General features: G+C 34.2%; 1 protein-coding gene across 4 annotated transcripts in view; it reads left to right on the forward strand.

Moving 5' to 3' along the window:
- DPY19L2 (dpy-19 like 2) overlaps positions 1–21,717 on the forward strand; it is a 71,830-nt gene extending 50,113 nt beyond the window's left edge. For 2 of the 4 annotated variants that reach the window (XM_003134795.5, XM_021078557.2), the window contains 9 exons: positions 553–654; positions 1,965–2,036; positions 4,320–4,366; positions 7,133–7,157; positions 12,377–12,496; positions 13,677–13,851; positions 14,295–14,394; positions 15,710–15,835; positions 19,648–21,717. In XM_003134795.5, the coding sequence (XP_003134843.3) occupies positions 553–654; positions 1,965–2,036; positions 4,320–4,366; positions 7,133–7,157; positions 12,377–12,496; positions 13,677–13,851; positions 14,295–14,394; positions 15,710–15,835; positions 19,648–19,798 (918 nt within the window). In that variant the 3' untranslated portion in view covers positions 19,799–21,717. The remainder of the gene's footprint in view (positions 1–552; positions 655–1,964; positions 2,037–4,319; positions 4,367–7,132; positions 7,158–12,376; positions 12,497–13,676; positions 13,852–14,294; positions 14,395–15,709; positions 15,836–19,647) is intronic. The other 2 variants (XM_021078556.2, XM_085005846.1) reach the window with 1 other exon arrangement.
- The last annotated feature ends 2,847 nt before the right edge of the window (positions 21,718–24,564 follow it).

Consider the following 24,564-nt stretch of genomic DNA (forward strand, 5'->3'; position numbering starts at 1 on the left):
TTAAAGGCCTTGGAGATCAAGTAACTAAATCAAAGTAGTGTGTACAGTTCTTGTATTTCTTAGTTGTATGTATAGTTCTTATATTTAGCGGCTTGAATGTATGTCTGAAAAATTCAGGAAGCACCAAAAATTGTGGTCAATATATGAGGCTTTGTGAAAATGACAATGCTTGGAAAATTTGTTAACGATTTAGAATGTGTGGTGAAAAAGTTAAAATGAAATTAGTTTTTTCTTGATAAATGATTTGATTATAAAAATCTCAGGATCACTGTGTCCTGTTTGTGCCCAGCAAATATTGATTAGCTCACTCTTTAAATTATCATTTTCTCTGCTTATTTTTTCTGATTTCTTCTTGCCTTTCATTTCTCTTTATTTTCAGTTTTCTTCATAATTCAGCACTTAACATGTATAGTTCACTGTATTTTTTTGTTTGTTTTCTTGGAAGGACATCCTTGGAGTCTCTGTAGAGTTTGTTGCTATTACATCAAACCAATTATTATTGACTGTAATTATTTGTGTAATTTTAATTTGTTTTATGTTATTTTCTTCCAGATTCGCCTTAGTGACCTTATAGCAGCCAGAATCTTACGATATACAGATTTTGACACTTTAATTTACACGTGTGCTCCTGAATTTGACTTCATGGAAAAAGCGGTATGAATGTTTCTTTGTTTTTTTCCTTCTCTATAGGTATTATGGTTTCTTGCTCTTAAGTTTTCCCTTTAATCTGCAACTCAAAAATTTTATTTAGAAACTATCAACTTTCATTTTTTATGCTTTTGCTAATCATATAGCCTTCCTTACCTGTTTTCTTATATGTAAAATCAATTTTTAAAAAATGGCCCTTACTGGGAAAAGTGCGTAACATTCTATACAACCCATAGTGAATTATTATAATTACAGTTCAATTACTTTTAATAATCTAGATCAGTTGTAGTTATAAGACCACCCAGGAAAAATAAACCCAAATTCTTTGTTTTGCTTTTTTTTTTTTTTTTTTTTTTTTTGCTATTTCTTGGGCTGCTCCCGCGGCATATGGAGGTTCCCAGGCTAGGGGTCTAATCGGAGCTGTAGCCACTGGCCTACGCCAGAGCCACAGCAACGCAGGATCCGAGCTGCATCTGCAACCTACACCACGGCTCACGGCAACGCCGGATCGTCAACCCACTGAGCAAGGGCAGGGACCGAACCCGCAACCTCGTGGTTCCTAGTCGGATTCGTTAACCACTGCGCCACGACGGGAACTCCTGTTTTGCTTTTTTAAAAATTCAGTTTTATTTCACTTAATATCCCTAATATTACAAAATTTTAAAATAGGATGTTGCCAGGAAGTTTATACTACTAACCATGTGTTATTCTCCTATCTATCCAGTTAGTCATACATTCATTCAAAAATAATCACTGACCACTAATCACCTGTGAGGCAGTTTATGATTCACTTCCTGCCTTTAAGAAATATACACTTTACTTGCATGATAAATCACTGCCTGTTACAATTCATGACAATGACTTAGCTGCACATATTAATTAAATACTTATTTATACTTAACAGTAATTACTTGGGTAACTTTCTTCCTTGTTAGTTCTGTAGTTTTACAAATGAAAATAATAGGACTTTATAGCCCAGGAGGTGATAATCTAGGGATCAGTAAACACACTTTTTAAAACTTACTATTATCTAAATAAAGGAAAGATAAAACCAAAATAAATGAAAAAATAATATACATAAGTAATTTTGGTTTAATAGTTTTTATCATTAAAATTTTTGATACATTTGTGTAACTACTTTTATAATTTTGATTCTTATATTAGAACATGAAATTCGATAAATGTATATGTTCTCCATGACAAAGATGTTTTTACCTCTACAAAATTTTATTGTAACACTCAATTTGACATAAATTTTTACTCATTTAATATAAAATTTAATAAATAACTATTTTGACTAATTTGCTATATTTCAGACGCCACTGAGATACACAAAGACATTATTGCTTCCAGTCGTTATGGTGATTACTTATTTTATCTTTAAAAAGGTATTTAAAATTTTTTTCACTTGCTTTTGGGTTCAAGATAAGGACTTAGATTAATGCTAATAGCTCAGAATTGTGTCTTATTTTTAGGATGAGCTCTCTTCCCCTCCCTAAAAAATATTTTTTATTCAGATTTTTTTCTTTAGTATTATAAGAGTTTTTTTTTTTCCCAAAAACCACATTAAAAAAATACTCTTATTCTTTCAAAGGAAATTTGTCACCTTCCCATCACATACCAAGAATGACATTAACATTGTGGGTACACTGGGATAAATAAGATTTGCTTTCAAATATAAAGCAAATTCAAAGAAATCTTGATCCATTTTGAGATCACGGTGAATAGGAGAAATTTGTATAGCCATTAAAAAAATAATTCTCTACTGTTTATTCAATTCACTGTTTTCACAAAAAGAAGAAAATATTATCACAATAGAAGAAATAATATTTAAAATACCCCTGGAAGATCTTGGTCTGGGAGTAGTTTACCTGAAAGCCTGGTTAAAGAGTGAGTCCTCAGTTTTTTAGCAATTTTGAAGCATTTTATTTATATTGTTTAAAAGTTGTCCTTCCTTAAGTCAGTATGTATTTTATACTGTTAAGCAGACAGCAATAACGTAGTTTCTGTACCATTATACCAAGTGTGGTCTTGTTGAGGTCAGTTTTCTATATTTAAAATCAGGTTGCATATCTTCTCTATGTAGTTCCAGTTCCCATGTTTCTCATTCCTTTGTTTTCACAGAGAATGTGAATAATGTGTGAGTGAAAAAGGCACCTCCCTCTACGTCTCTGTTATTTCATCCTTGTTCCATTTGCCTAGGGACCACTTGGAGAGAGTCAGGATAGATGTAATGAGAAGGAATAGGTACACTGAACACAATTTTGCTGCTCTCCATTGCTTGGGCCCTACCTAGCTCAAGTTGCAGATTTTCTCCTCCAGCCTGATTCTCTATTCCATCATGGCAACTTGTGGTATTCTTACAAGACTCCACTTGGGAGGACTAATGCAGAAATTAACCATTCACTGAGGAGCTATCCAGCACAGGAGAAAATGATAACCTAGATCTACCATTAACTATTTTTTAAATTAAGATCCAAGATCAAAGACTCATAAACATACCACTAGCCCCAGAACAAGCAACAGCTCAAACCATGGGTGTGCACGAGCAAGTGTGCACTTGCGGGCACACATACACACACCCGTCCCGCAGCCATTAAAGCTTAACTCCTTTCTGCATCCACTTAAACCCCTCAGTCTTTGTCCTATTTTGGCTTATTTCCCACCTCAAGGGTACTTCTGACATCCATTTAACTTTTCATTTGTGTGAAATCACTTCTGGAAAGGAAAGGAGGAAGGCATATCGTACCAGATAGTATGATTTTCCCCTGACAGTACTGAATCTTAGACTTTCATAAATGCATACATTCTGTCATCTATACCCTTGAATAAGCTTTTGCTTGCTGAAGTAGCTGTAATCTCATGTTATTTGAAGCATTCTTGCGTGCAGGATGCTGTTGGTTCAGTGAGAGAAGTTACAAATTTTGAACTTAGACTTCATTTTAAATTAGAGTCCAAATTTTACTACATACTTTAAAAAATGTTTATCTGTAAGTTATAAACCACCTATCACATAGAGTGCAAAATTTTAATCTCCCCATAAATTCCTTAAATATGATTGCTGCTAAAGCCTCTTTGGCCAAAATTAGCTTCCACATTCCCTTTTACTCTACCCTCTCTTCCTCCCTCATCATCATCTGTATATTTTGATAAATGCTCTTAAGCCTTTGGTAGCATTCATTTTAGGCTGAGCTAAATCAGGGAAGCAGATATGCCATAACTAATTGCATAATACTCAAGAGTTTGAAGTAGCAATATAGACTGTGTAGATGGAGCTAGAGAGATTCCTAATTCACTTGAAAGGTCAAGATAAAATAGTCTCTGAAAGTACCTGGAGGAAGCTGCCTCCTTTGTGAAAACCAGTCCTCCATCTACACCCACCCACCTCCCAGTAAACTTAAACTCTAGTAAGAAGTCATCCACGTATAAAAGCTCTGGATTTTAGAGCCAAAAGATTTACTCCAGTGCCTTTTTTTTTTTTTAATAGAAAAGGAGATTACAACCTCAAGAAATTATTTGCCTGAGGTAGAGCTGGAACTAAACTGCTCCTGAGGGCTCATTTTAATGATAAAAATACTTCTTTCTAGTGGGAGTGTTTATGTTAATGAAGCAGGGCATTTTAAATGTCACTTAATTTCTTAGAAGTTTTATTGACTTGATTCTATCCACAGGCTTTTCGTGATATTTTATGTGTCTTATCTGCAAACACTTATCTAAGGTAATTTACATCACAGTTTTTAAATGATACTACATTCAGTTATTAAATAACTTACTTTAATATCAATTTTCCAAATGAATTTATGTAAACTTCAGTATTATAATTACAAAAGGAGATATGAACCCAACTTAGATATATTCTTAAAAAGAAAAAAAAAAGCAAGACCAAATGTGTTAGTCTTATGGCCATCTCTGTTGTATGTATTTGGACTTGTTTTGGAGGTATTTATATTTGTGGGTTAACTCAAAGTTTGAATGATTTAGTTTAATTTTAATATACCTCTGCAATTTAAAGTCAGTATATAGAAGTAAGCTAAAGTTTTATTTCGGCAATTCTTTTGTTTTTTTTTTTAAACTTTCGGAGAAATCATACTTACTTGTTTTTCTGAATATTCACAAAATAGTTTCCCTACATTTATAGTTAAAACTATTTGTTACATTTATTCATGCTTTTCATAGTCACTAGAATTGTGACTAGTGGCAAATACAAGAAAAATACACGTCAAATCACACATTGCTATAGGACATGAGAAGTAAATTGTGAAGACTTCCTTCTGAGGAAAATTTTAACTCAATTTACGTTTTATATTTGTAGAGATACGTCCATTAGATTGAGTTTTTAAATTTTATTTATTTATTTTTTTATCTTTTAAGGGCCACAGTCATGGAATATGGAAGTTTGCAGGCTAGAGGTCGCATTGGAGCTATAGCTGCCAGCTTATACCACAGCCACAGCAACGTGGGATCTGGAGCCACGTCTACCACCTACACCACAGCTCATGGATCCTTAACCCACTGTGCAAGGCCAGGGATCAAACCTTTGTCCTCATGGGTGCTAGTCAGATTCGTTTCTGCTGAGCCACGACGGGAATGCCTTTGAGTGTTTTTTAATAAAATTTATTTTAGGACAGTTTTAGATTTACAGAAAAATTGTGAAAGTAGTACAGAGAGTTCTCAGGAACCCTGTATTCCATGCTTATATTTTCAGTAAACAGTTTTGTATGGCTGCCAGAAAAGCTAATTAGAATCTTACTGTTGAAGTGGAAAAAAATCTTATTTCTTAAAGTTGTTTCCAAATCAAGGGGGTTAATAGATCCACTCTACTTTGTTCTGTTCAGATGGAGCAAGTTTTCAGCCATTGCTCTTTAAGGTTTCTGCCCTTTTATATGTTTATTCATGGGACTATTTTATCTGAACATTCAAAATCTTTCTTTAGCTCAGGGAATTGCTATTCTCTCTCTCTCTGCATTAGCTTCTCTGTTATGAACATCTATTATTGCTTTTGTCATATTTTCTATTTCTTTTTTCTTTTATGTTCTCAGAGAATTCCATGATTGGATCTTCAACATTACTAATTTCAGCTGTGTACATTCTGTTATTCAGCCTTCTTTTGAAGTTTTAAATTAGGCAAATATGTTTTACTCAGAATTTCTGAAAGCTCTTTTTTATATTGCAGCTTGTTTTAATTGTATGGATGCAGTATCCTCTTAAACTTCTGTGAAGATAATTAGAATTTTCATTTGATGCTCTATTATTTCTTATGTTAACTATTTCTTGAGTGGTCAGTTCATTTGCTTATTTATCCTGGTATTTTCCTTTCATCCTATTTATGTCTCATGATTTGGCTTTATATTGATATTTTAATTTCTGGGTTTATACCGGTGGTTATTGTTGGGGTCCTTGGTTATTATAATACTTACCTACCAGGGTCTCTCCACTTATATGCAATAGCTCACTACAAGTTTCTCTTGTGACTGCAGATTTCAGGACAAGTAGGAACCCATTCACCCACTCCTCACCTCCACCCTTGACTGCATAAGTCAGGAAAGAGCTGCAGTGGTAGAAAATAATTTGGTGACTTCACTAATATTCTAAGAGACCTTCCTCTAACTATTCTTTAAAAAAAGAATCTCTGGATCTGTGTGTGCCCCTGAACTTTCTTACACTTCTTAACTTTCTTACTTACATTGTCTTACTTCTTTCTCCGACCCCAAAATTCACATGAAAAGGCCTCTTATCCTGCAAAGCCTATAAAACTAAAATATTCAGTCATCTCAGTGGAGCAATGAAATAGGCAGTCTTAAACCTCTTATCTGGATCTAAAATAAACTTTATGAGGATGAGAACAGTATCTATGCTATTTTCACTGTGTTCACTGCACAGTGCCTAGAACACAGTAAGTTGTGCTATAAAAATGAAGTATATTTGCAGACATAAATATTTTTTAAAAATTGTTAGCTTTTCTGGAGCTAAAAATACTTATGTACTTTACTTAATAAATTTTACTCTAGAAATTTATCCTAAGGAAATACTCAGAGATGCTCACACAGTTTTATGTACAAGGATGTTCATGTTATTTATAATTGTGAAAAATGAAAACAGCTCAAAAGTCACAGCATTGATTATATAAAGCATTATGTATTCTATATATGGTTGAATATTTCATAGATAATATTTAATAAATAAAAATAAATAAATAATTTTTATTTATCTCTCCAGAGGCACAGTCTTCAGCAATCAGCAAAACCTATTTTATCTTAACCAAAGAGCTGCATTTTGATATACTTCAAATAGTATGACTATAAATCATGCCTTTTAAATTGCTGTAATTTTTAGTAATATTACTAATTTTTTATTTATACTCCTAAGTAGTTTAGAGAGAGTGAGATTTTTAAAATATAAGAACAAATGAATGGAAGTTCATTTTGATGTAATGATAGTAATAATGGGCATTCAATAAATAGAGGATATTTTTGTTTTATTCCAGAAAACAGCTCCTTGAACATGGTGAGGTAAAGCTTTCCTTTTACTCTTTGCTAAATTTGTGCGTTATATTTTAGTTCAAGGATAATTCATGAAGGTTTACCCTTGCTGCTGATACTTTATCAGCAGCTCATAAGTAGTTCAACACTGGTAATAAATTATTCCTGATCCTTCCTTCCTTCTCTCAGTTTTGAACAGTAGTAAGGACTTGACAGCCAGAAAGCTGATTTATGATCACAGAGTATAATTAAATTACCTTCATTTATTCACTCAACAATAGTAAACATTAAATTCTAACCTGCTGAGCTAATCAGCTCCAGGCCATCAGGGCAAGAACGCATGGCCTTGAGACTGGTAGCTTTCTGCCACACACAGACTTGATGGCCAATCAGTTACAAGCTCAGAAGTGTTATATGATAACAACAAATGATATAGCACTATTCCTACCCTCAAAATATATCTAATTTTTCAATGAAAAAAACCAAGATAGCCTTTTTTACGATGCTAAATTATTTTAAAGAAAGAGCAGAATGGGCTGGAAATAAAATTTCCTAAGTAAAAAAACTTTAAGTTTTAAGGGAAATGACAAATTTACAAAAGAGGGTAACTGAATTTAAATTTAATAGGAAATAGTTATGATGATAACTAATATTTTTTAAATTGTTGCCATGTGCCATGTACTGTACTATTTAATTCTCATAATATTGTTCCCACTTTGCAAATAAAAAAATATGTTAATTAAAATGGTACTAGCTGTTAGAGAAATAAACCCTAACACTAAAATGACCTAACTCAGTAGTAGTTTATTGCTTTGCTCATATGAAGTTGAAACCAGGAGAACACAGATGATTGTGCACTGGAGGCCTCATAAGGGCTAGGCCTGAAAAAGATGGACCTCATTTCCTGCCCAGGGACACTCAGGCACAAGGCCACACCTGACTGCTGGGGAGGCTGGGAAATGGAGTCTTGCTGTGTGTCTAGAAAGAAGAGCAAAGGGGTCTCTGCCAAGAACTAGAGACCTGGTGAAATTAAGTAGCTTACCTAAAGTCTCACAGCTAATTTGCCATAAATCTTGCGTTTGACTGCTAGCAATACATTTCCAGTGCTCTCAGAGGAATAGGCAGTCCTTACTCCTTTCCAAGTGCAGGGTGTTTGGGAGAAAGCTATTCATATATCTTAATAATTTCATTCTCAGAACAAGCCATTGAGGTAAGGACTGTTTTTTTCTTTTTAATATATATTTTACAAATGAAAAAAACTGTGGCATAGGAAGGTTATGTGATTTACTAAAGATCACAAAGCTTTGCGGAGTCAAGGACCCAGGCAATGTAGCAGCAAAATCCATGCTGTTAGCCATTCACTCTGCTACCACCAATGTGCACTGCTTTTATGTAGATAGAAATGGTGATTAGGAGTCTACACTTCTGTATTCACAGACTAATAGAACTGTTGTTGCATAGTTTATTGTTTAGAGAAAGAGTGTAGGATAATGGTGAAAGACAGTGACTCAGGAGTTGCACTGATCTCAGATCTTTGTTCTTCCACTTACTAAGTGTGATATTGGCTAAGTTATTTCACATCTTTCTGGGAGCAACAAAAACAACAACTGTAATAGTGCTTATCTCATATGGTTGCTCTGGGATTAAATGAATTATATGTAAGATGCTGACAATAATGTCTAGTATGAGTTAAGCATTGTGTAAATGTCCAATTTTATAATTAGAATGCCTTCTGGATCTAACTTCAAATCTAATATTCCGCTCCCTGTTAACTGTGCCAGTGAAGGGCATCTCTTTAGCATAGTCTCAGGACATCTTCACACTGTCATGAGAGGTAATTTTGACAAGAACAACTTGCCATTTGGACTGGCTTAATTAGTCCTTGTTTTCCCTCTCTCTGGTAGCTGCTACTTCATACTTTACCCAGTTGGGCTCACTTATTCCAAAGATGAGTAGTAAACAGTTTCCTGAGCTTCTCTTCCTTCATTCCAGCCTCTAAAAATGTTGTCAGGATTTTCCTAGTAATATTTATATGGAAAGAGGTACCAGATTGACAATAGTGTACATACAGTAGTAATTTTTGTACTATACTTTTTGACTAGAGCCTTCTGTCCTCCACTTGGTGGTTAAAAAAAAAAGTTATTCTTTAGAATGGAAGAGAAAATAACTATGCTGACAGAACTTTATGGAAAGTCAGGAGACTGGGAGTAAACGAATGGTTAGGAACATTTGGGTGAGAACAGAAAAGAATCATAAATGATGCCATTTGGAATAGCTGTTCTGTCATCCAGCCACAAAAAGCATCATGCAGGGAAGACAAAGTAATGGTGGAGCTTTTTCAAGTTTCCTTATGAAAACAGAATCCTTCCTTTAATCTTTAGATGACAGAGGAAAGTCAAGGAGAATTACTACTTTGGATTTGATTTTTTGGTCATGTGAGAAGGTGTTGCTAAGGCAGAAGTTACAGGAGGTAGGGAGAAAATGAAAGTATCATCCTGTGGCTCAAAATAACCAAAGTATGGAAAATAGGGAGAATTCAAATGCGTATTTGCATTGATTATCCATATCTATTATAGTCTATTTCTGGATGCCACATTTTAAGAAAAACGTGGACAATCTGTGCCACATCCAGAGCAGGGCAACCAGAATTATCACAACACACAACTAATGATTGACGTTTTCCAAATATTTATCCTAAAGATAGAAAGATAGAATTTGGGGATAGTACACAGCCAGAATTACAATATTTATATAATAGAGAACTGTCATGCAAAAATGGGTTTAGACTAATTTGGTGCAGTTCCAGAGGTGTGGAAGTTACAGGAAAACATTAGTTAAGTTTTAGAAAAGATTTTCCTAATGTTTACAGCTATCCGTTTTTGTATAGGTACTCCTACGGCATATTCCTTTTAGGGAAATAGTGAATATTCAGTTCATGGATTTATGGAAGTGATCCATGTTTGGGATAGATGATTAAAGCAGGTGGCCCACATAATCTCCTAAACAAAAGGATCTCTTTTGTGTGTTGGCGTCTTTTCTTCTCTCCACATCATGTTCCTGATTTTGTCCAAAGATGACGTTTGACTAAAGAAAAATGAGGGATTGATTTTGAAATAAATATTCCACATTCCAACTTTGGTTTCAAGAGTTATTTTAAAAATTAGCAAATTCCATTTTTAAACATTATTTAAAAAAATTTTTTAAAAATACAGCTTTAGGTATAGTTTTTACCATTTTGTTTTTTTTTTAATCTTTAGAGTATAGTTAACATATAATGTTATATTAGCTTCTCTTTTATTTCAACTTTTTATTATTTTCTTTATTTTTGAAATTTGAAAAATGCAGAAAAATCACCATTCAGAAATAACTTCTGGTAACTTTTTGGGTATATTCTCTCACAGTCTCTTCCCCCTGTGCATTTAGATATACATATATAGATGGTTTTCACAAAATTAATATCATTCTATAAGTAAAGACTTTTATCTTCTGAAAACTTTTCCATGCCATTAAATAATCTTCCAATATGTAATCTTTTAATGGCTGTATATAGGAAATGCAGTTACATACTTAGTCTTCTGTATTGATCTCTGAGGTTTCTGTTTTTGCTGTTAAAAATTCACTTCAGTGATCATCTTTGTAGAAACATTTTTGTGATTTGATTATTCCCTTAAGTTAAATTTCTTTAACTACAACTTAGGTCAAAGGAGTTGGCTCTTTTCTAGGGTTTTGAAAAATACTGCTAAATTACATAAATGTACCAGTTATTTCAGTGTGTATTTCATGGCATCCTTGCTAACACTCAGTATTATTGTAATATTTGTCAGTTTTATAGGTTTTATATATATATATATGTATATATATATATATATATATATATATATATATATATACTTTTTTTTTTTTTTTTTTTGGTCTTTTTCTAGGGCTGCTTCCCGCAGCACATGGAGGTTCCCAGGCTAGGGGTCTAATCGGAGCTGTAGACACTGGCCTATGCCAGAGCCACAGCAACGCCAGATCAGAGCCATGTCTGTGACCTATACCACAGTTCATGGCAATGCCAGAGCTTAACTCACTGAGCAAGGTCAGGGATCGAACCCGCAACCTCATGGTTCCTAGTCAGATTCATTAACCACTGAGCCACGACGGGAACTCCTATAGGTAAAATATTATCTTTACTATTTAATTTGTTTGAAAATTAGTGAATTGGAAAATGGATTTTTAGTTGCACTTACTTTTGGTTGCATTAATTCTTTGTCCATTTTTCTAGTGAGGAGTTGGTTGATATTTTATGAATGTCTATTGGAAAAGTTTTGTTTGGCACTTTTGCTCAGTGGAACCCCATCTTTTTTCATTGTCTTTTTAGGGCTGCACTCGTGGCATATGGAAGTTCCCAGGCTAGGGGTTGAACTGGAGCTGTAGCCACTGGCCTACACCACAGCCACAGCAATGCCAGATCCAAGCCGTGTCTGTGACCTAGACAATAGCTCACGTCAACACTGGATCCTTAACCCATTGAGTGAGGCCTGAGATCAAACCCATGTACCTATAGATACTAATCAGATTTGTTTCCACTGAGCCATGACAGGAATTCCATTGGACTCCCACATTAATCAAAATGAGGTGTCCTACTAATTAGCAAATATACAATTCCCCTACTTCTAAGTTAATCTAGTTTGTGTTATGATTTTTGTTGCTGATTGAATGACACAGTTTATTGAGCATCTCATATTTTCATGTCTCTATGTCTCCCTTCCTCACCTTGTATAGGTTGTTGCTCAGATACCTCCTTTCCAAAAGGCCCCTCTGATGATGCTCCTTAAACTTGCAACTTCTCCTGCCTGTGACCTCACACCACATCATGCACTCTAGTCTCCTTTCCTGGCTCTGCTTCCTTTTCCATTGCACTTAACCACTTTCTGATAGACTGTTTAAAGGATTTCATTATTTGCTATATGTATTTATTTTCTGTCTCTCCATATTAAATGTACTAAAATGTGACCCTCACAGGACAGGAATTGTTCACTGTTATATTCACTACTCTATCCAAAGCAGCCAGAACAGTACCTGGCAGATAGCAGGCATTTGATAAAGCTTTGTTGAATGAATGAATGAACAAATATTAATAGATTTCTTACTAAGTTAAAAGATCCTTGTCCTAGCAAATAACAAGTTTTAATATACTTTATTTTTCATATTTTAATTTTAAAATACATAAAGTGAAAATGTCATTTCATTTTGTGTTTTTATAGCTAATTTTTCACACACTGCAGTTGTTTGCATTTACTTCCCTTGCAATTTTGATTATGAGACTGAAGCTGTTTTTGACACCTCACATGTGTATTATGGCTTCCCTGATATGCTCTCGACGGGTAAGGTATTCATTCTTGTATAATTAAATTATTACAACTATAGCAGCTGCAGTGCAGTTATCATGGCTTTGCTGAGTAATCCAAAACACAAAAACACTAGGTGTTTTTTTCCTAAATTATTTTAAATGTTAGTTCATGATTCAAAATAGAGTAAGAAAAGCAAATTCAAATATCTTTGAAAATTATTCCTAGACTTTAGCTGATACTTCTGTGACAAGTGATGAGGCACACTTTTCCTATTAGTATCCTATCCACAAATAGAGTTTTTTGAAGTTCAGGTCTGTTTTAAGAGTGTCTTGGTCCATCAAAACCATCCTCAAGTGCTCTTGTAGTACTGGAGGAGAGGCAGAGTAATTGCTCCAGTATTGTCCTGTTGGGCTCAGATAATCAGGAGGAAAATTGTCAATTTGGCATTCTGTTACTATATCTTATATGTGAAAGAGCTAGCTGAAGTAGATAGAATTTTGGGACCAAGTTACATCTAGAAACACCTTATTTAGTTTTGATTATAAGTGTCTTACCTTAGAATATCATAGTGTTTATTTTCCCAAGAGGAAGATACATGTCAATACTAGTGGGGTTCCCTAGTTATTCAAAATATGCATAAAAGGCAGCCAGATGGGAGTTGCTGTTGTGGTTCAGTGGGTTGAAAATATGACTAGTATCCATGAGGACTGGGGTTCGATCCCTGGCCTCGCTCAGTGGGTTAAGGATCTGTCGTTGCTATGAGCTGTGGTTTAGGTTGCAGATGCAGCTTGTATCTTGCATTGCTGTGGCTGCAGTATAGGCCAGCAGCTACAGCTCCGAATTGACCCCTGGATGGGGTACTTCTGTATGCCACAGGAGTGGCCCTAAAACAAAGAAAAAAAAAAAAAAGCAGCCAAATGTTAAAGGATTTAGTTCCAGGATGTTTCAAAGTTGTTATCTTCTAATCTTAGTGTGTGGTAGTAAATCAGGTATTCCTTCTTTAATTCTTTTAAGAGGAGAGAAAGCTTCATTTTTAACTGGGCCCTAATTCCAAAATGTTTTCTCTTTTTAAACAATAGGTGATAATAGCTCTGTATAATATTAGTACCAAATGGTAACCCACCTTGGCTTAAGTAGAAAGGAGAAAATTTGTTATTGATCCAGTAGCACTCTTCATCTAAGAATTATAAATAAATGGTTTCTTTCATTTCAGCTCTTTGGCTGGCTTTTTTGCAGACTTCGTTTTGAGAATGTTGTCTTTGGCATTCTAACAGTGATGTCAATACAAGGGTGTGCAAACCTCCATAATCAATGGAGCATAATAGGAGAATTTAATAATTTGCCCCAGGAAGAACTGATACAGTGGGTCAGATACAATACCAGACCAGGTATGTAGCTGTTTAGTTATATGTAGAGCTAGCATAGACATTATGTAAATATGAGCACAGTAGGGAAATAGGGTTTTTCCTACACATTAAGAATGCTTAATTGTATTTGAAAGTAAACATTCAGTTATTTACAGTAGATCTGAATAATATGCCTTGTGTTTATTACTGACTTTACTGTACTGATTAAAAATGATAACCTTCCTAATTCTTTAAGCATTATATAAAAGTGCCAGGAAGTAAGCAGTCACTCTTTTTGTCTCCCAAGAGACAGAACTGAAATTGGAGCCAGAGAATAAATTTTAGTGTATCACTAGTTATAAACAAAAGGCAATATATATATACATGTCATTCCTCCAAAATGTACTAACAATAAGTAATGAAATGGTTTGATGAAATGTATAAATTTAAAACATGTTGTTAAGGAATATAATCTTGTTTTTCAGATGCTGTTTTTGCAGGTGCCATGCCTACAATGGCAAGTGTCAAGCTTTCCACTCTTCACCCCATTGTGAACCACCCACATTATGAAGATGCTGACTTGAGGTGGGTGGGCAGCTGATAGAATTCTTGAATCAGACACACTAATGACTTCTGCTGATTCATAGGAATAGAGAAAATTGTTATACACACACTCACACACACTCTCACTCTCATAGTCATGCTTGAAGTTAAAAAAAATGTATAACCATCCAGAAATTACAGTATATACCTGTTGACCTAAAGAAACCTTAATAAACCTCTGAAAACTGAAAAAAGCAAAAGCCAGTTTTGCTCAGTGAAAATGTGTCACATTTGTGACTAGTCTTTATATGGATACGTGTGTTACTGTGAAACTCCTAAGTAGTAGTAACAAGAGGGGACATAGATTTGGCTCATCGCCATAATTTGCCAGATCTTTTTCTAGATTCCACAGCCCCTCTGCCTGGCTTAAGAAACCATTCTTGATCTTAATGGTGGCCGTTGATTAGCTTTTTTAACAGATAGAAAATTTACATGAAATATGCCATCTTAAATGCCTTTATGAAAATTTGGAGTGCTTTTTCACTAGCTTATTATGAGAACTCTAGTTCCTGCTGAAGTTTGAAAGTTTTGTCTTCCTTAACTTAAATGACTGACTTTTAAAATTTTATTTTAGTCATTCTAGTAATTGTGTAGGTAATCATTTAATTTCAAAGTGTTTTTGGCTTATTGTTAGAGGTAATGTTTCAAGTTACTTAAAGTTTTATGTCTGGTGGTGGAAATTGGGCATTCTGTATGCTTGAAATTCTAAGAAAAATCTGATACATAATTGGTAATTTGTGCAGATTTTATAAAAACTCCCATTAAGGGCTAAATCATCTGTTGTACCACATTTTGGTAAGCATTCCTGTCCTTCTCTTAAGCTGCTTTCTCTACCTGACTGCTACCCTAGATGCCCACTGTGTAATTGTTCTATTTTCTACATTCAGCTCAACTTATATGCTTTTCAGAGCTTCTATAGATGAAATTATCTGCTGAAATCCACATTTTTACTATATTTAGCCTCTATCTTAATTTGTTCCAGATTATTTTATGAATTATACAAAACAAATTTTATATTCTGAACTTTATACTGCTACCTGTCTCTAGACTCTAAATTGGTTTACACACTAATAAGCTATACCTGCAAAATTCAAATTGCTATATAAGTTTTAGCGTGTGCAAAATATAAGTAGAAATGTGGAAACTGCTATCATCAAAATTATTCATCCTGTTTTAAGTTGTATATAATCAATGCTCCAATCCAGTAAGCACTGAGATTTTAATTTACTAGCAAAATTTCTTTAATCAATTCTATTATCATTTACTTAAAATTTTTTCATCTTGTTTGAATTTAAAGAGCTCGGACAAAAACAGTTTATTCTGCATATAGTCGAAAATCTGCAAAAGAAGTGAGAGATAAGTTGCTGGAATTACATGTGAATTACTACATTTTAGAAGAGGCATGGTGCGTTGTGAGAACTAAGTGAGTATGAGCCCTGTGCTATATATGATACGGTGTATTTTAGAACAACGAATGCTCTACTTGATTCCAGCTGTCCTGATTCTTTAAAAATTCTTGTTTTAAATTAATTCTGTTAAATTGTTACCCTGGTATTTTATTTAAAATTATTTTGTTTAGGAAAGTAAAATTATACTATTATTTAAGTATAACCTAACTATTATTTAAGTATAGTTTAGTATCCTAATTTTTTCATTTTAACTTAACGTCTTAAATGTAGCTTTTTCCCATAATTTTCAAGGTTTCTGATAAATTTTATTAGATGTCAGCAAATACAATTTGCTGAAATTTTATAGCAAATTGTGATATTAGTTAGCATCCTGTTACTACAACTGATTTACATTGGATTTATAAGCCTCATAAGAAAAGTTTCACATAACTCAAAAGGACATAATGTTTCTGACAAAAATTTTTAAATTTCTAAATTTTGAATTTCTAAAAATACATGAATTTGTGAGATGTGTAGTACATATCTTGAGGCCTTCATTTAGCCTCCTCAAATTTAAGAAGTCCTTTGTTGTATTAATTTTAACATTAAGAATTTTCATTTCTCCTGTGGATAAGTAGAAATTTGGCTATCACATATTTTCAAAGAGCTAAGTTTGAAAATTCTAGTAGCTAATTTTTATACCTAATTTTAAATCTAATAAATATGTCTAGGAAAAATGGCACCTTTCAAAGAAATGGGAATATTATAATCTCACTATATATGTTTATCATATTAATTTAATTTAAAATTTAGAAGACAAAGCATACTTCAAAATTTTTATTTATCCACAAAGGTGGATATTTTATGATGACAAAAGGATGGATTCATCAAAAATATGTAACGGTTTTAAATGTGCATACCTCTGAACAGAGCTTCAAAGCACATAAAATGTGGATGACTAAAAGGAGAAAAAAACAAATCTTTAACCATACTTGGAAACGTTAACATTCTTTTATCTGCTAGGAAATGTAGATAAAAAGCCAGTAAGGATATAGAAGATAAACAACAAAGAGTATTGAATCACCTGACCCTAATTGACTTTTACAAAACACTGTAGGAAAGAGCCGTGGAATACACATTCTTCTGAAGGGCATGTGGAATGTTCACCAGGAGAGAATATATGCTGGGCTGTATAAGTGGTTCAATATATTTAAAAGATTTAGAACCTTACCGAATTAAAATAGAAAACAATAATAAATACTTACCTAGTAAATCCATACATACTTATAAATTAAATGGTAAACTTATGGATAATTTGTGGGTCAAAGAAAAAAACCCCAAGGAAATTTTAAAGCACTATTTTTTACGTGAATGGAAAAAGAGGGTCTTTTAACAATATTGCTGATATAACTGGATGTAATGTATAAAAGAAAAATTAAACCAGGACCCATACTATACCATACACAAAATTAACTTTACATGGATTAGAGAAGTAAATGTAAAAGCTAAAATTGTAAAAGATTTCTAAGAACACAATACTAACCGTTAAAAAAAATCAATAAATTGGACATATCAAAATTGAAATATTTTCCTCAAAAAGATTTTGTTAAAAAAAATATGGCAGGCCACAGACTAGAAGAAAATATTTGAAAACATATATCTGATAAAGGACTTATAAATATAGTTCATATAAAGAAATTCTGGGAGTTCCCATTGTCGTGCAGCAGAAACTAGTATCCATGAGAATGTGGGTTTAATCCCTGGCCCCACTCAATGGGATCAGGGATCCATCGTCATGAGCTGCGGTGTAGTTTGCAAACATGGCTTGGATGCCACGTTATTGTGGCTGTGGCATAGGCCAGCAGCTGTAGCTCTGATTCAACCTCTAGCCTGGGAACTTCCAATGCTGTGGATGTGGCCCTAAAAAGTGAAAAAAAGAAAAAAAAAAAAAAAGAAGAAGAAGAAAAAGAAAAGAAAATTCTACAAGTTAATAATAAAGACCAATTGAAACAGAATAACTGTAAAGCTCTTACATTGCTAATGGAAGTAAAAATGATACAATCACTTCGGAGAACTGTTAGAAATGGCAGGGAAGAAAGAGCAATGAGATCGTAAGCAGGTCTGTCAACCAACAGAGTGGCCGGGAGCACTGAGAAGTGAGAACTTAGGCTCACACTACTTAGGGAAGCAGTTAGTTATGTAAATCACTGGGAGTTCTGGTTGTGGCTCAGTGGTCACAAACCCAACTAGTATCCATGAGGATTGGGGTTGACCCCTGACTCCACTCAGTGGGTTAATCATCCACCATTGCCGTGAGCTGTGGTGTAGGTTGCAGACATGGCTCGGATCCTGTGTTGCTGTGGTTGTGGCATGGGCCAGCAGCTGCAGCCCCAATTTGACCCCTAGCCTGGCAACCTCCATATGCCACAGGCGCAGCCCTTAAAAAAAGAAATTTTTTTCCTAGGAGTTCCCGTCGTGGTGCAGTGGTTAACGAATCCGACTAGGAACCATGAGGTTGCAGGTTCAATCCCTGGCCTTGCTCAGTGGGTTAAGGATCCAGCATTGCTCTGAGCTGTGGTGTAGGTTGCAGACGTGGCTCGGATCCCGCATTGCTGTGGCTCTGGCGTAGGCCGGTGGCTACAGCTCCAATTCAACCCCTAGCCTGGGAACCTCCATATGCCATGGGAGCGGCCCAAGAAATGGTAAAAAGACAAAAAAAAAAAAAAAAAAAGTAAAACTATAGCGCAGAAAGGAGATCATTGCTTGCCTCAGCTTATGTTTGGAGAGGGACTTGACTGTCAAGCGTACAAGAAAACTCATTGCGGTGATGGAAATTTTCTGTATTGTGATTACGGGGTTACTTAAACCCCTAAAGACATTCGCCCATATTTAACAAACTTTACATATAAAATGGGTGAATTTTATTGTACATAAATTATGCCTCAATATAGATGTTTAGAAACCAATTTTGCTTGACTTCTTCTTTAATGACTCTCATGCAGGGTTATTTTCTAGTGAGAAATATTATCTCATTCAGTCCACTGATAAAATCACCCAAAAGGGAAAGAGTTGAGGAGAATAAAATTGGCATAAGAGCTTTTCTTCCCTGCTTTGGGCTGTATGTTTTGGGCTATATGTATTTTCATACTAATCCAAATCAATTAAAGCTAAGAATATGAACTTCATCAGGAGCTAGATAAACTTTAATTTGTCCCATTCTACTATAAATGGCCCTGATGTTTGAATGGCAATATCACTTAGAAAATATATATCATTTATCAGTTCCCACTGTGGCACAGTGGAAACAAATCCGACTAGTATCCATGAGGCTGCAGATTCAATCCCTAGCCTCGCTCAGTGAGTCGGGGATCTGGCATTGCCGTGAGTGTGGTGTACATCGCAGATGCGGCTCGGATCCTGTGTTGCTATGGCTGTAGTGTAGGCTCACTGCTGTAGCACCAATTTAACCCCTAGCCTGGGAATTTCCATGTGCAGGGGGTGTGGCCCTAAAAAAGCAAGAAAAGAAAAGAAAGAAAAAAGAAAAAGAAAAGAAAGAAAAGAAAACATTTATATTTCATTTTAAAAGTGAATTTTAAATATATATTTCTGAATGTACATTGAGCCCTTATTATTTGATTCAATATTATTTTGTTAAATGGAACATGAAAATGCAGCATACTTTCACTTTTATTATCTCTAAATTTTGAACTAATGTTTTTTGAAATGCTTTAAAATCTTTCATTTATTAAAGAAGTCTCTAAACAGTCTAGGAGATACTTTATTATTATATTTCTTCGAGATCTGAATGCATTTTAAATATAGATATGTGTGTGCCTATTTTTTTCAGGCCTGGTTGCAGTATGCTTGAAATTTGGGATGTAGAAGACCCTTCCAACTCAGCTAACCCTCCCTTATGCAGTGTCTTGCTCAAGGATGCGAGGCCATACTTCACCACAGTATTTCAGAATAGTATGTACAGGGTATTAAAGGTTAACTGAGACTACCCTTTACACTGTGGTGCAAAGAGGTGTGTAAAAAACAGTCACTTTAGTTTATTTACACTAATAAAAATAACAAGCTTTAATAGGGGCCCTTAAAAAGAATAAAAATAATTAAAAATTTTTCTAATTCCAAAAAGTTAAATTATTTCATTGTTTTCCATTGAATATCAGCCTTATTAAGCTTGTCATGTAAACAAGTAAATCATTCCATACTCTATAAACAAATGATCAACTTAAAGTTTTAAAGAAAAAATATGTATAAAAGAACAATGAAATTTAATAAATCAAGGATATGTAACTCCTTTTGTATCCAACTAGGTGAACTGCTTCGGAGTTTCTCTAGTACCAGATATACCAGCTTAAATTCTAAACCACTTAGTATAGACTAATATAATTTCTGAAAGGACAATTTTTAAAGATACTGATACTGATCACAACCTCTTTACCTCTGTGAGGAAGTTTCTTTGTAACCATGTGTTGTTTAATGTTGTTTTTGCTTTTATTATCCCTCAGGAAAGATCTTTAATAGCTTTTAATAACTTTTTTTCACTTGAAGTTAAGCATTTCTAAAAACAGCTTACTTTGTAATACTTCGAATCTCTGGCATATCTACCCAACCAGATACATATTTTGCACTGATTAATTCTGAACTTAAATTCAGCAGATTATTACTCTGTTTCTAGAATCTGCTGGTTTTACTTCTAATGTCCAAGTAGAATAAAAATTGTTACAGTACACAAGAAAAACTTAGGGGTTAAATGTAATCAGAAAAGAAAATCCTGTTAAATTTATCAAATGAGATCTTAAGATTCTAGATCTTGAGTGAAGCAAAGGCATTTTCATATTGAAGCCATGTAGCTCATTGGACATAGTCTTTTTTTCTGGTCACCATATTTTGTAATAATAGATTTTTAAGTCCCCATTTATTTTTGGTTTTGGATGAGGAAGGTGATGTTTTATAGGTCCTCTCCCCGAGTATAAAACCTCCCAACAATAATGCTTTGAAAAGTGGTAAATAGTTATCTTAAGATTGTTGCCAACGGGAAAGATAAACACTCTCTGTCTCTACTTGATAGATGTTAAATATGCTCTGTCTCTATTATTTTATTGTGCACCTACTTTAATCATCTTGGAATTTTTGTAATTCCCTATGTTTTTGGCCCTTTATGTTTGGGATAACAAAGTGACTTAATTCCATAGATTAGTTCACTTTTATAGTAGGTAGAAGATTTTATATATCTATATTATATAAACAGGAAAACGAACAAGTTATTTTTCAACTTTTATAGTTATAAAAATATTTTAATACAAGATACAAAACAGCTAATAAGAAAGCATGCCAAATTTTATTTTTATTAGCATTTTCAAATAATTTGTTTCAGTATAAGTGTGGGACAAAGAGGGAAAGGAGATATAACACCTAATATTTATAAATACATTTCAGATGATGTTTTCATGGGAAATATTTTAAAGAAGTTAGTAGAATAATTTTTCAAAAAAGAACTGCATTAGCTAATAAAATATTCAATACAAATATATTTACATGGATTTATATACAGAAAAACAATAAAATTATTTTCAACTTTTTAGTTGTAATATATTTTAATACAGGATGAAAAGCTGCTAGGAAAGCATGACATAGTTTACTTATTGAAACATTTTCCAATAATTTGTTTTGGTATAAGCATGGGGCAAAAAAGGAAAAGAGGTATAACACCTAATAACAGTAATGAAATTAAAGTAACACATTTTGGATGGTATTTTCATAGGCAACATTGTAAAGAAGTTGGTGGCATTTAACAACAAAAGTGGGTGAGTTGTAAAAAAAAAAAAAAAAGGTTTCATATGAATATAATGTATTAATATGCATTTGTTATTTTCATCTGCTATGTCAATTAAAGCCCTTGAAGACCCTCTGTGTGTTTTGTCTTTCGTCATTCTTTACTAAACACACATTTTGAAATTGAAAGCATTCTGATATGAAGGTAGAAATCAGAGTTTCCTGGATTTATTCATCATGTTTACATTGACAGTGATCTTTTTTAGCCATTTTAAAACAATTCTGTGTGGTCTCACACAGAAGGCAGTGTACTGTGGTGGAGATAAGTGTGGGCTTTGGAACCAGATGACTACGAAGCTTGAATCTTGACACTTCCATTTACTAGCGCATTACCTACCATCCATCCAAAAGATATTTATTGAGCACTTACTGAATGCAAGGCACTGTACTAAGCTTGGTCATGTTAACTTGACTCTGTGAGCTTCAGTTTCTTAACTTTAAAGGAGAACTCATACTACCTACTTGGCAGGATCATTTTGAGGATTAGTGAGAGAATGTTAAGTAACAAATGTTAGTTACAGAGTTCCTGTCGTGGCTCAGTGGTTAATGAGTCCAACTACGAACCATCAGGTTGAGGGTTCAATCCCTGGCCTCGCTCAGGGGGTTAAGGACCCAGCATTGCCGTGAGCTGTGGTGTAGGTCGCAGAACCTCTATATACCACAGGTGCGGCCCTAAAAAGACAAAAAAAAAAAAAAAAAAAAGTTCCATTTGCTCTTTCTCCCTCACTCACTAATAACCAGTTCAGTAATAGCATGTTACATAGCAGGTTAGTTCATCTCAGAATTTCAAATAGGCCTGCCTTTATTTAGTGTTGGTAAGAATACTGAACCACTGCATACTTTTATATAAATTATGCTATTGGATTCTTGCCTCCATATATTTTATTGTTCATTCTTTTGAAAGATGAAGACTGTGCTTGAATGCTGTGCACTTCCTCAATGCAAGGGAGAATTTTCCTCTGTTTCCTATTGTCATATTTCTACACATTTATTTGAAACCATGATAGGAGTAAGTTGTACACAAGCAATCCCCTCCATCACCAAGTTGTCAGAAACTGATGTACATCTTCACTGAATAATATCTGTACTGTACTCTTTTGCTTCTAATGACACTATATCAAAAATCATTGAGAACTTTTCATATTAATAAAATTACACTGATATTTTATATGTTTCTATTATACAAGCAATACAAACTCACTGGGGAAAATTAGTTTTGAAAATAACAGGAAATTTAAAAGAGAGGGAAAATATTCATTAAGCAGCATTAATGTCTCATTGTTTTCTTCCAATCTTTAGGCATATTTTTTGCTTGTTTTAACATAACAGTTTTATATTTTGTTCTTCATACAGTAAATATGGACTATTTTTAATGACTACATATTATCCTATTTTATATATAAATACATGCATAGATATCAGTGTACATAAACATAGCCATTGTTTAGCTATTTCCATTTTTGCTACCACATGCATATATATATATATATACACATATATATAGAACACTGCCATGAATATCTTAGTACATTAAAAATTTTTTTTAATTTTTCAAATTATTTCCTTTGGGTTATGGAATATGGAATTCAAATATATTCCATAAAGTTAAATTTAATAAAGGATGTGGATACCTTTACAGCCTTCAATGCAGATTGCCTCAAACTACCTCTGCAAAAGGAATGTATGCACCACCAAAACTCAGTGTATGACAGTGCTCATCTCACAACACCCATTAGCATTGGTTAGCTTTACTGAAAATATTTTTTGCTAAGTTGTGACACCCAAAATGGTATTCATTGTCATTTTAATTTGCACTTAATCCATGGTCTGTATGATTGGATCCCTATTCATGTGTGTAAATTGTTGATTTTCCTTTGGTGTTTGGCAGTTTACATTTATGTCAGCAGCTTAGCACTGAGCCTGTCTGCAGTACAGATACTTGCTGTTGATGTGTCTGTCTTATCATTTGGTATTCAGTAAAGTTGATAAAAATGCCAAATGAGTTTCTTATACTCAGTAGACTGGGCATTATGCTTCAGGCCGTCTAAAAGAGTAAGGCATACTGTGTACTTTATATCTTACAGTAGTATACTTTATACTATATCCAGTATGTCATATTTAATATTAAATAATACTGTTTAAAAAAAATCTCAATGCCTCAGCTGCTTATAAGATCTAAGAATTGTTAATCCAAAAGAGCAAATAAGAAAATCACTGATCTTTGACTGCCTTGTGTTAGAGGAGACTTTGCAGACACTGACTTCCTTATTATGCCTGCCTGTAACTTTTGAACACTTAGAGGCAATGGCCTTTATTTTTAAAATTCCATAAAAGACCTATGTATAATTCATATACAGATGCAAGATTATTCAAATGAAGCTGAAGGCCCTTCTTAGAATATTCTGGATTGAATCATGAACCAGAATATGGGTGTTAACATCTGTACAGAAACAGCACCTCAACTACTGGAAAAGAAATAACTTGTTCACACAGCTTCATCTGAGAGAGACCTAAGGGATACAAAGGGGACCTCAACAGGAATAGTGGAATAGTGATTGTTTTAACCAGGCCAGTACGGCAGCCACAAAGGTATGCCAGCCCTCAGATCTTCTGGGAAAGAACCAACTGTCCAGCTCTAGCTGCAAGAATACAGTTGACTGACAGCCTCCAGGACAGCACCTTCCAAAACCTGCTGTTAGCGTTCAGACCAAGATCAAACACTTCCAGCCAGTTCCCCAGCCATTAACTGGGCACGGCACGTACCAGGGCCTGGCCATCTCTGCTCAGTGCAGCATGCTGGAACAGGCAGGCTTTTCTTAAGAGATCCTCTCTGAGTAAGCCGAGACCTGGTCAGATCCCCCAGCTCTCCTCACCTACTCTTCCAGTCTTAGGGATCCGATGTACCCGAAAGCTTCTGGCCCAC

The sequence above is a fragment of the Sus scrofa genome, chromosome 18, assembly GCF_054392235.1.
Source record: "Sus scrofa isolate SSC_HxYL_T2T_F1_AM1 chromosome 18, Sscrofa_HxYL_maternal_Yorkshire_Landrace_v2.0, whole genome shotgun sequence".
NCBI lineage: Eukaryota > Metazoa > Chordata > Mammalia > Artiodactyla > Suidae > Sus > Sus scrofa.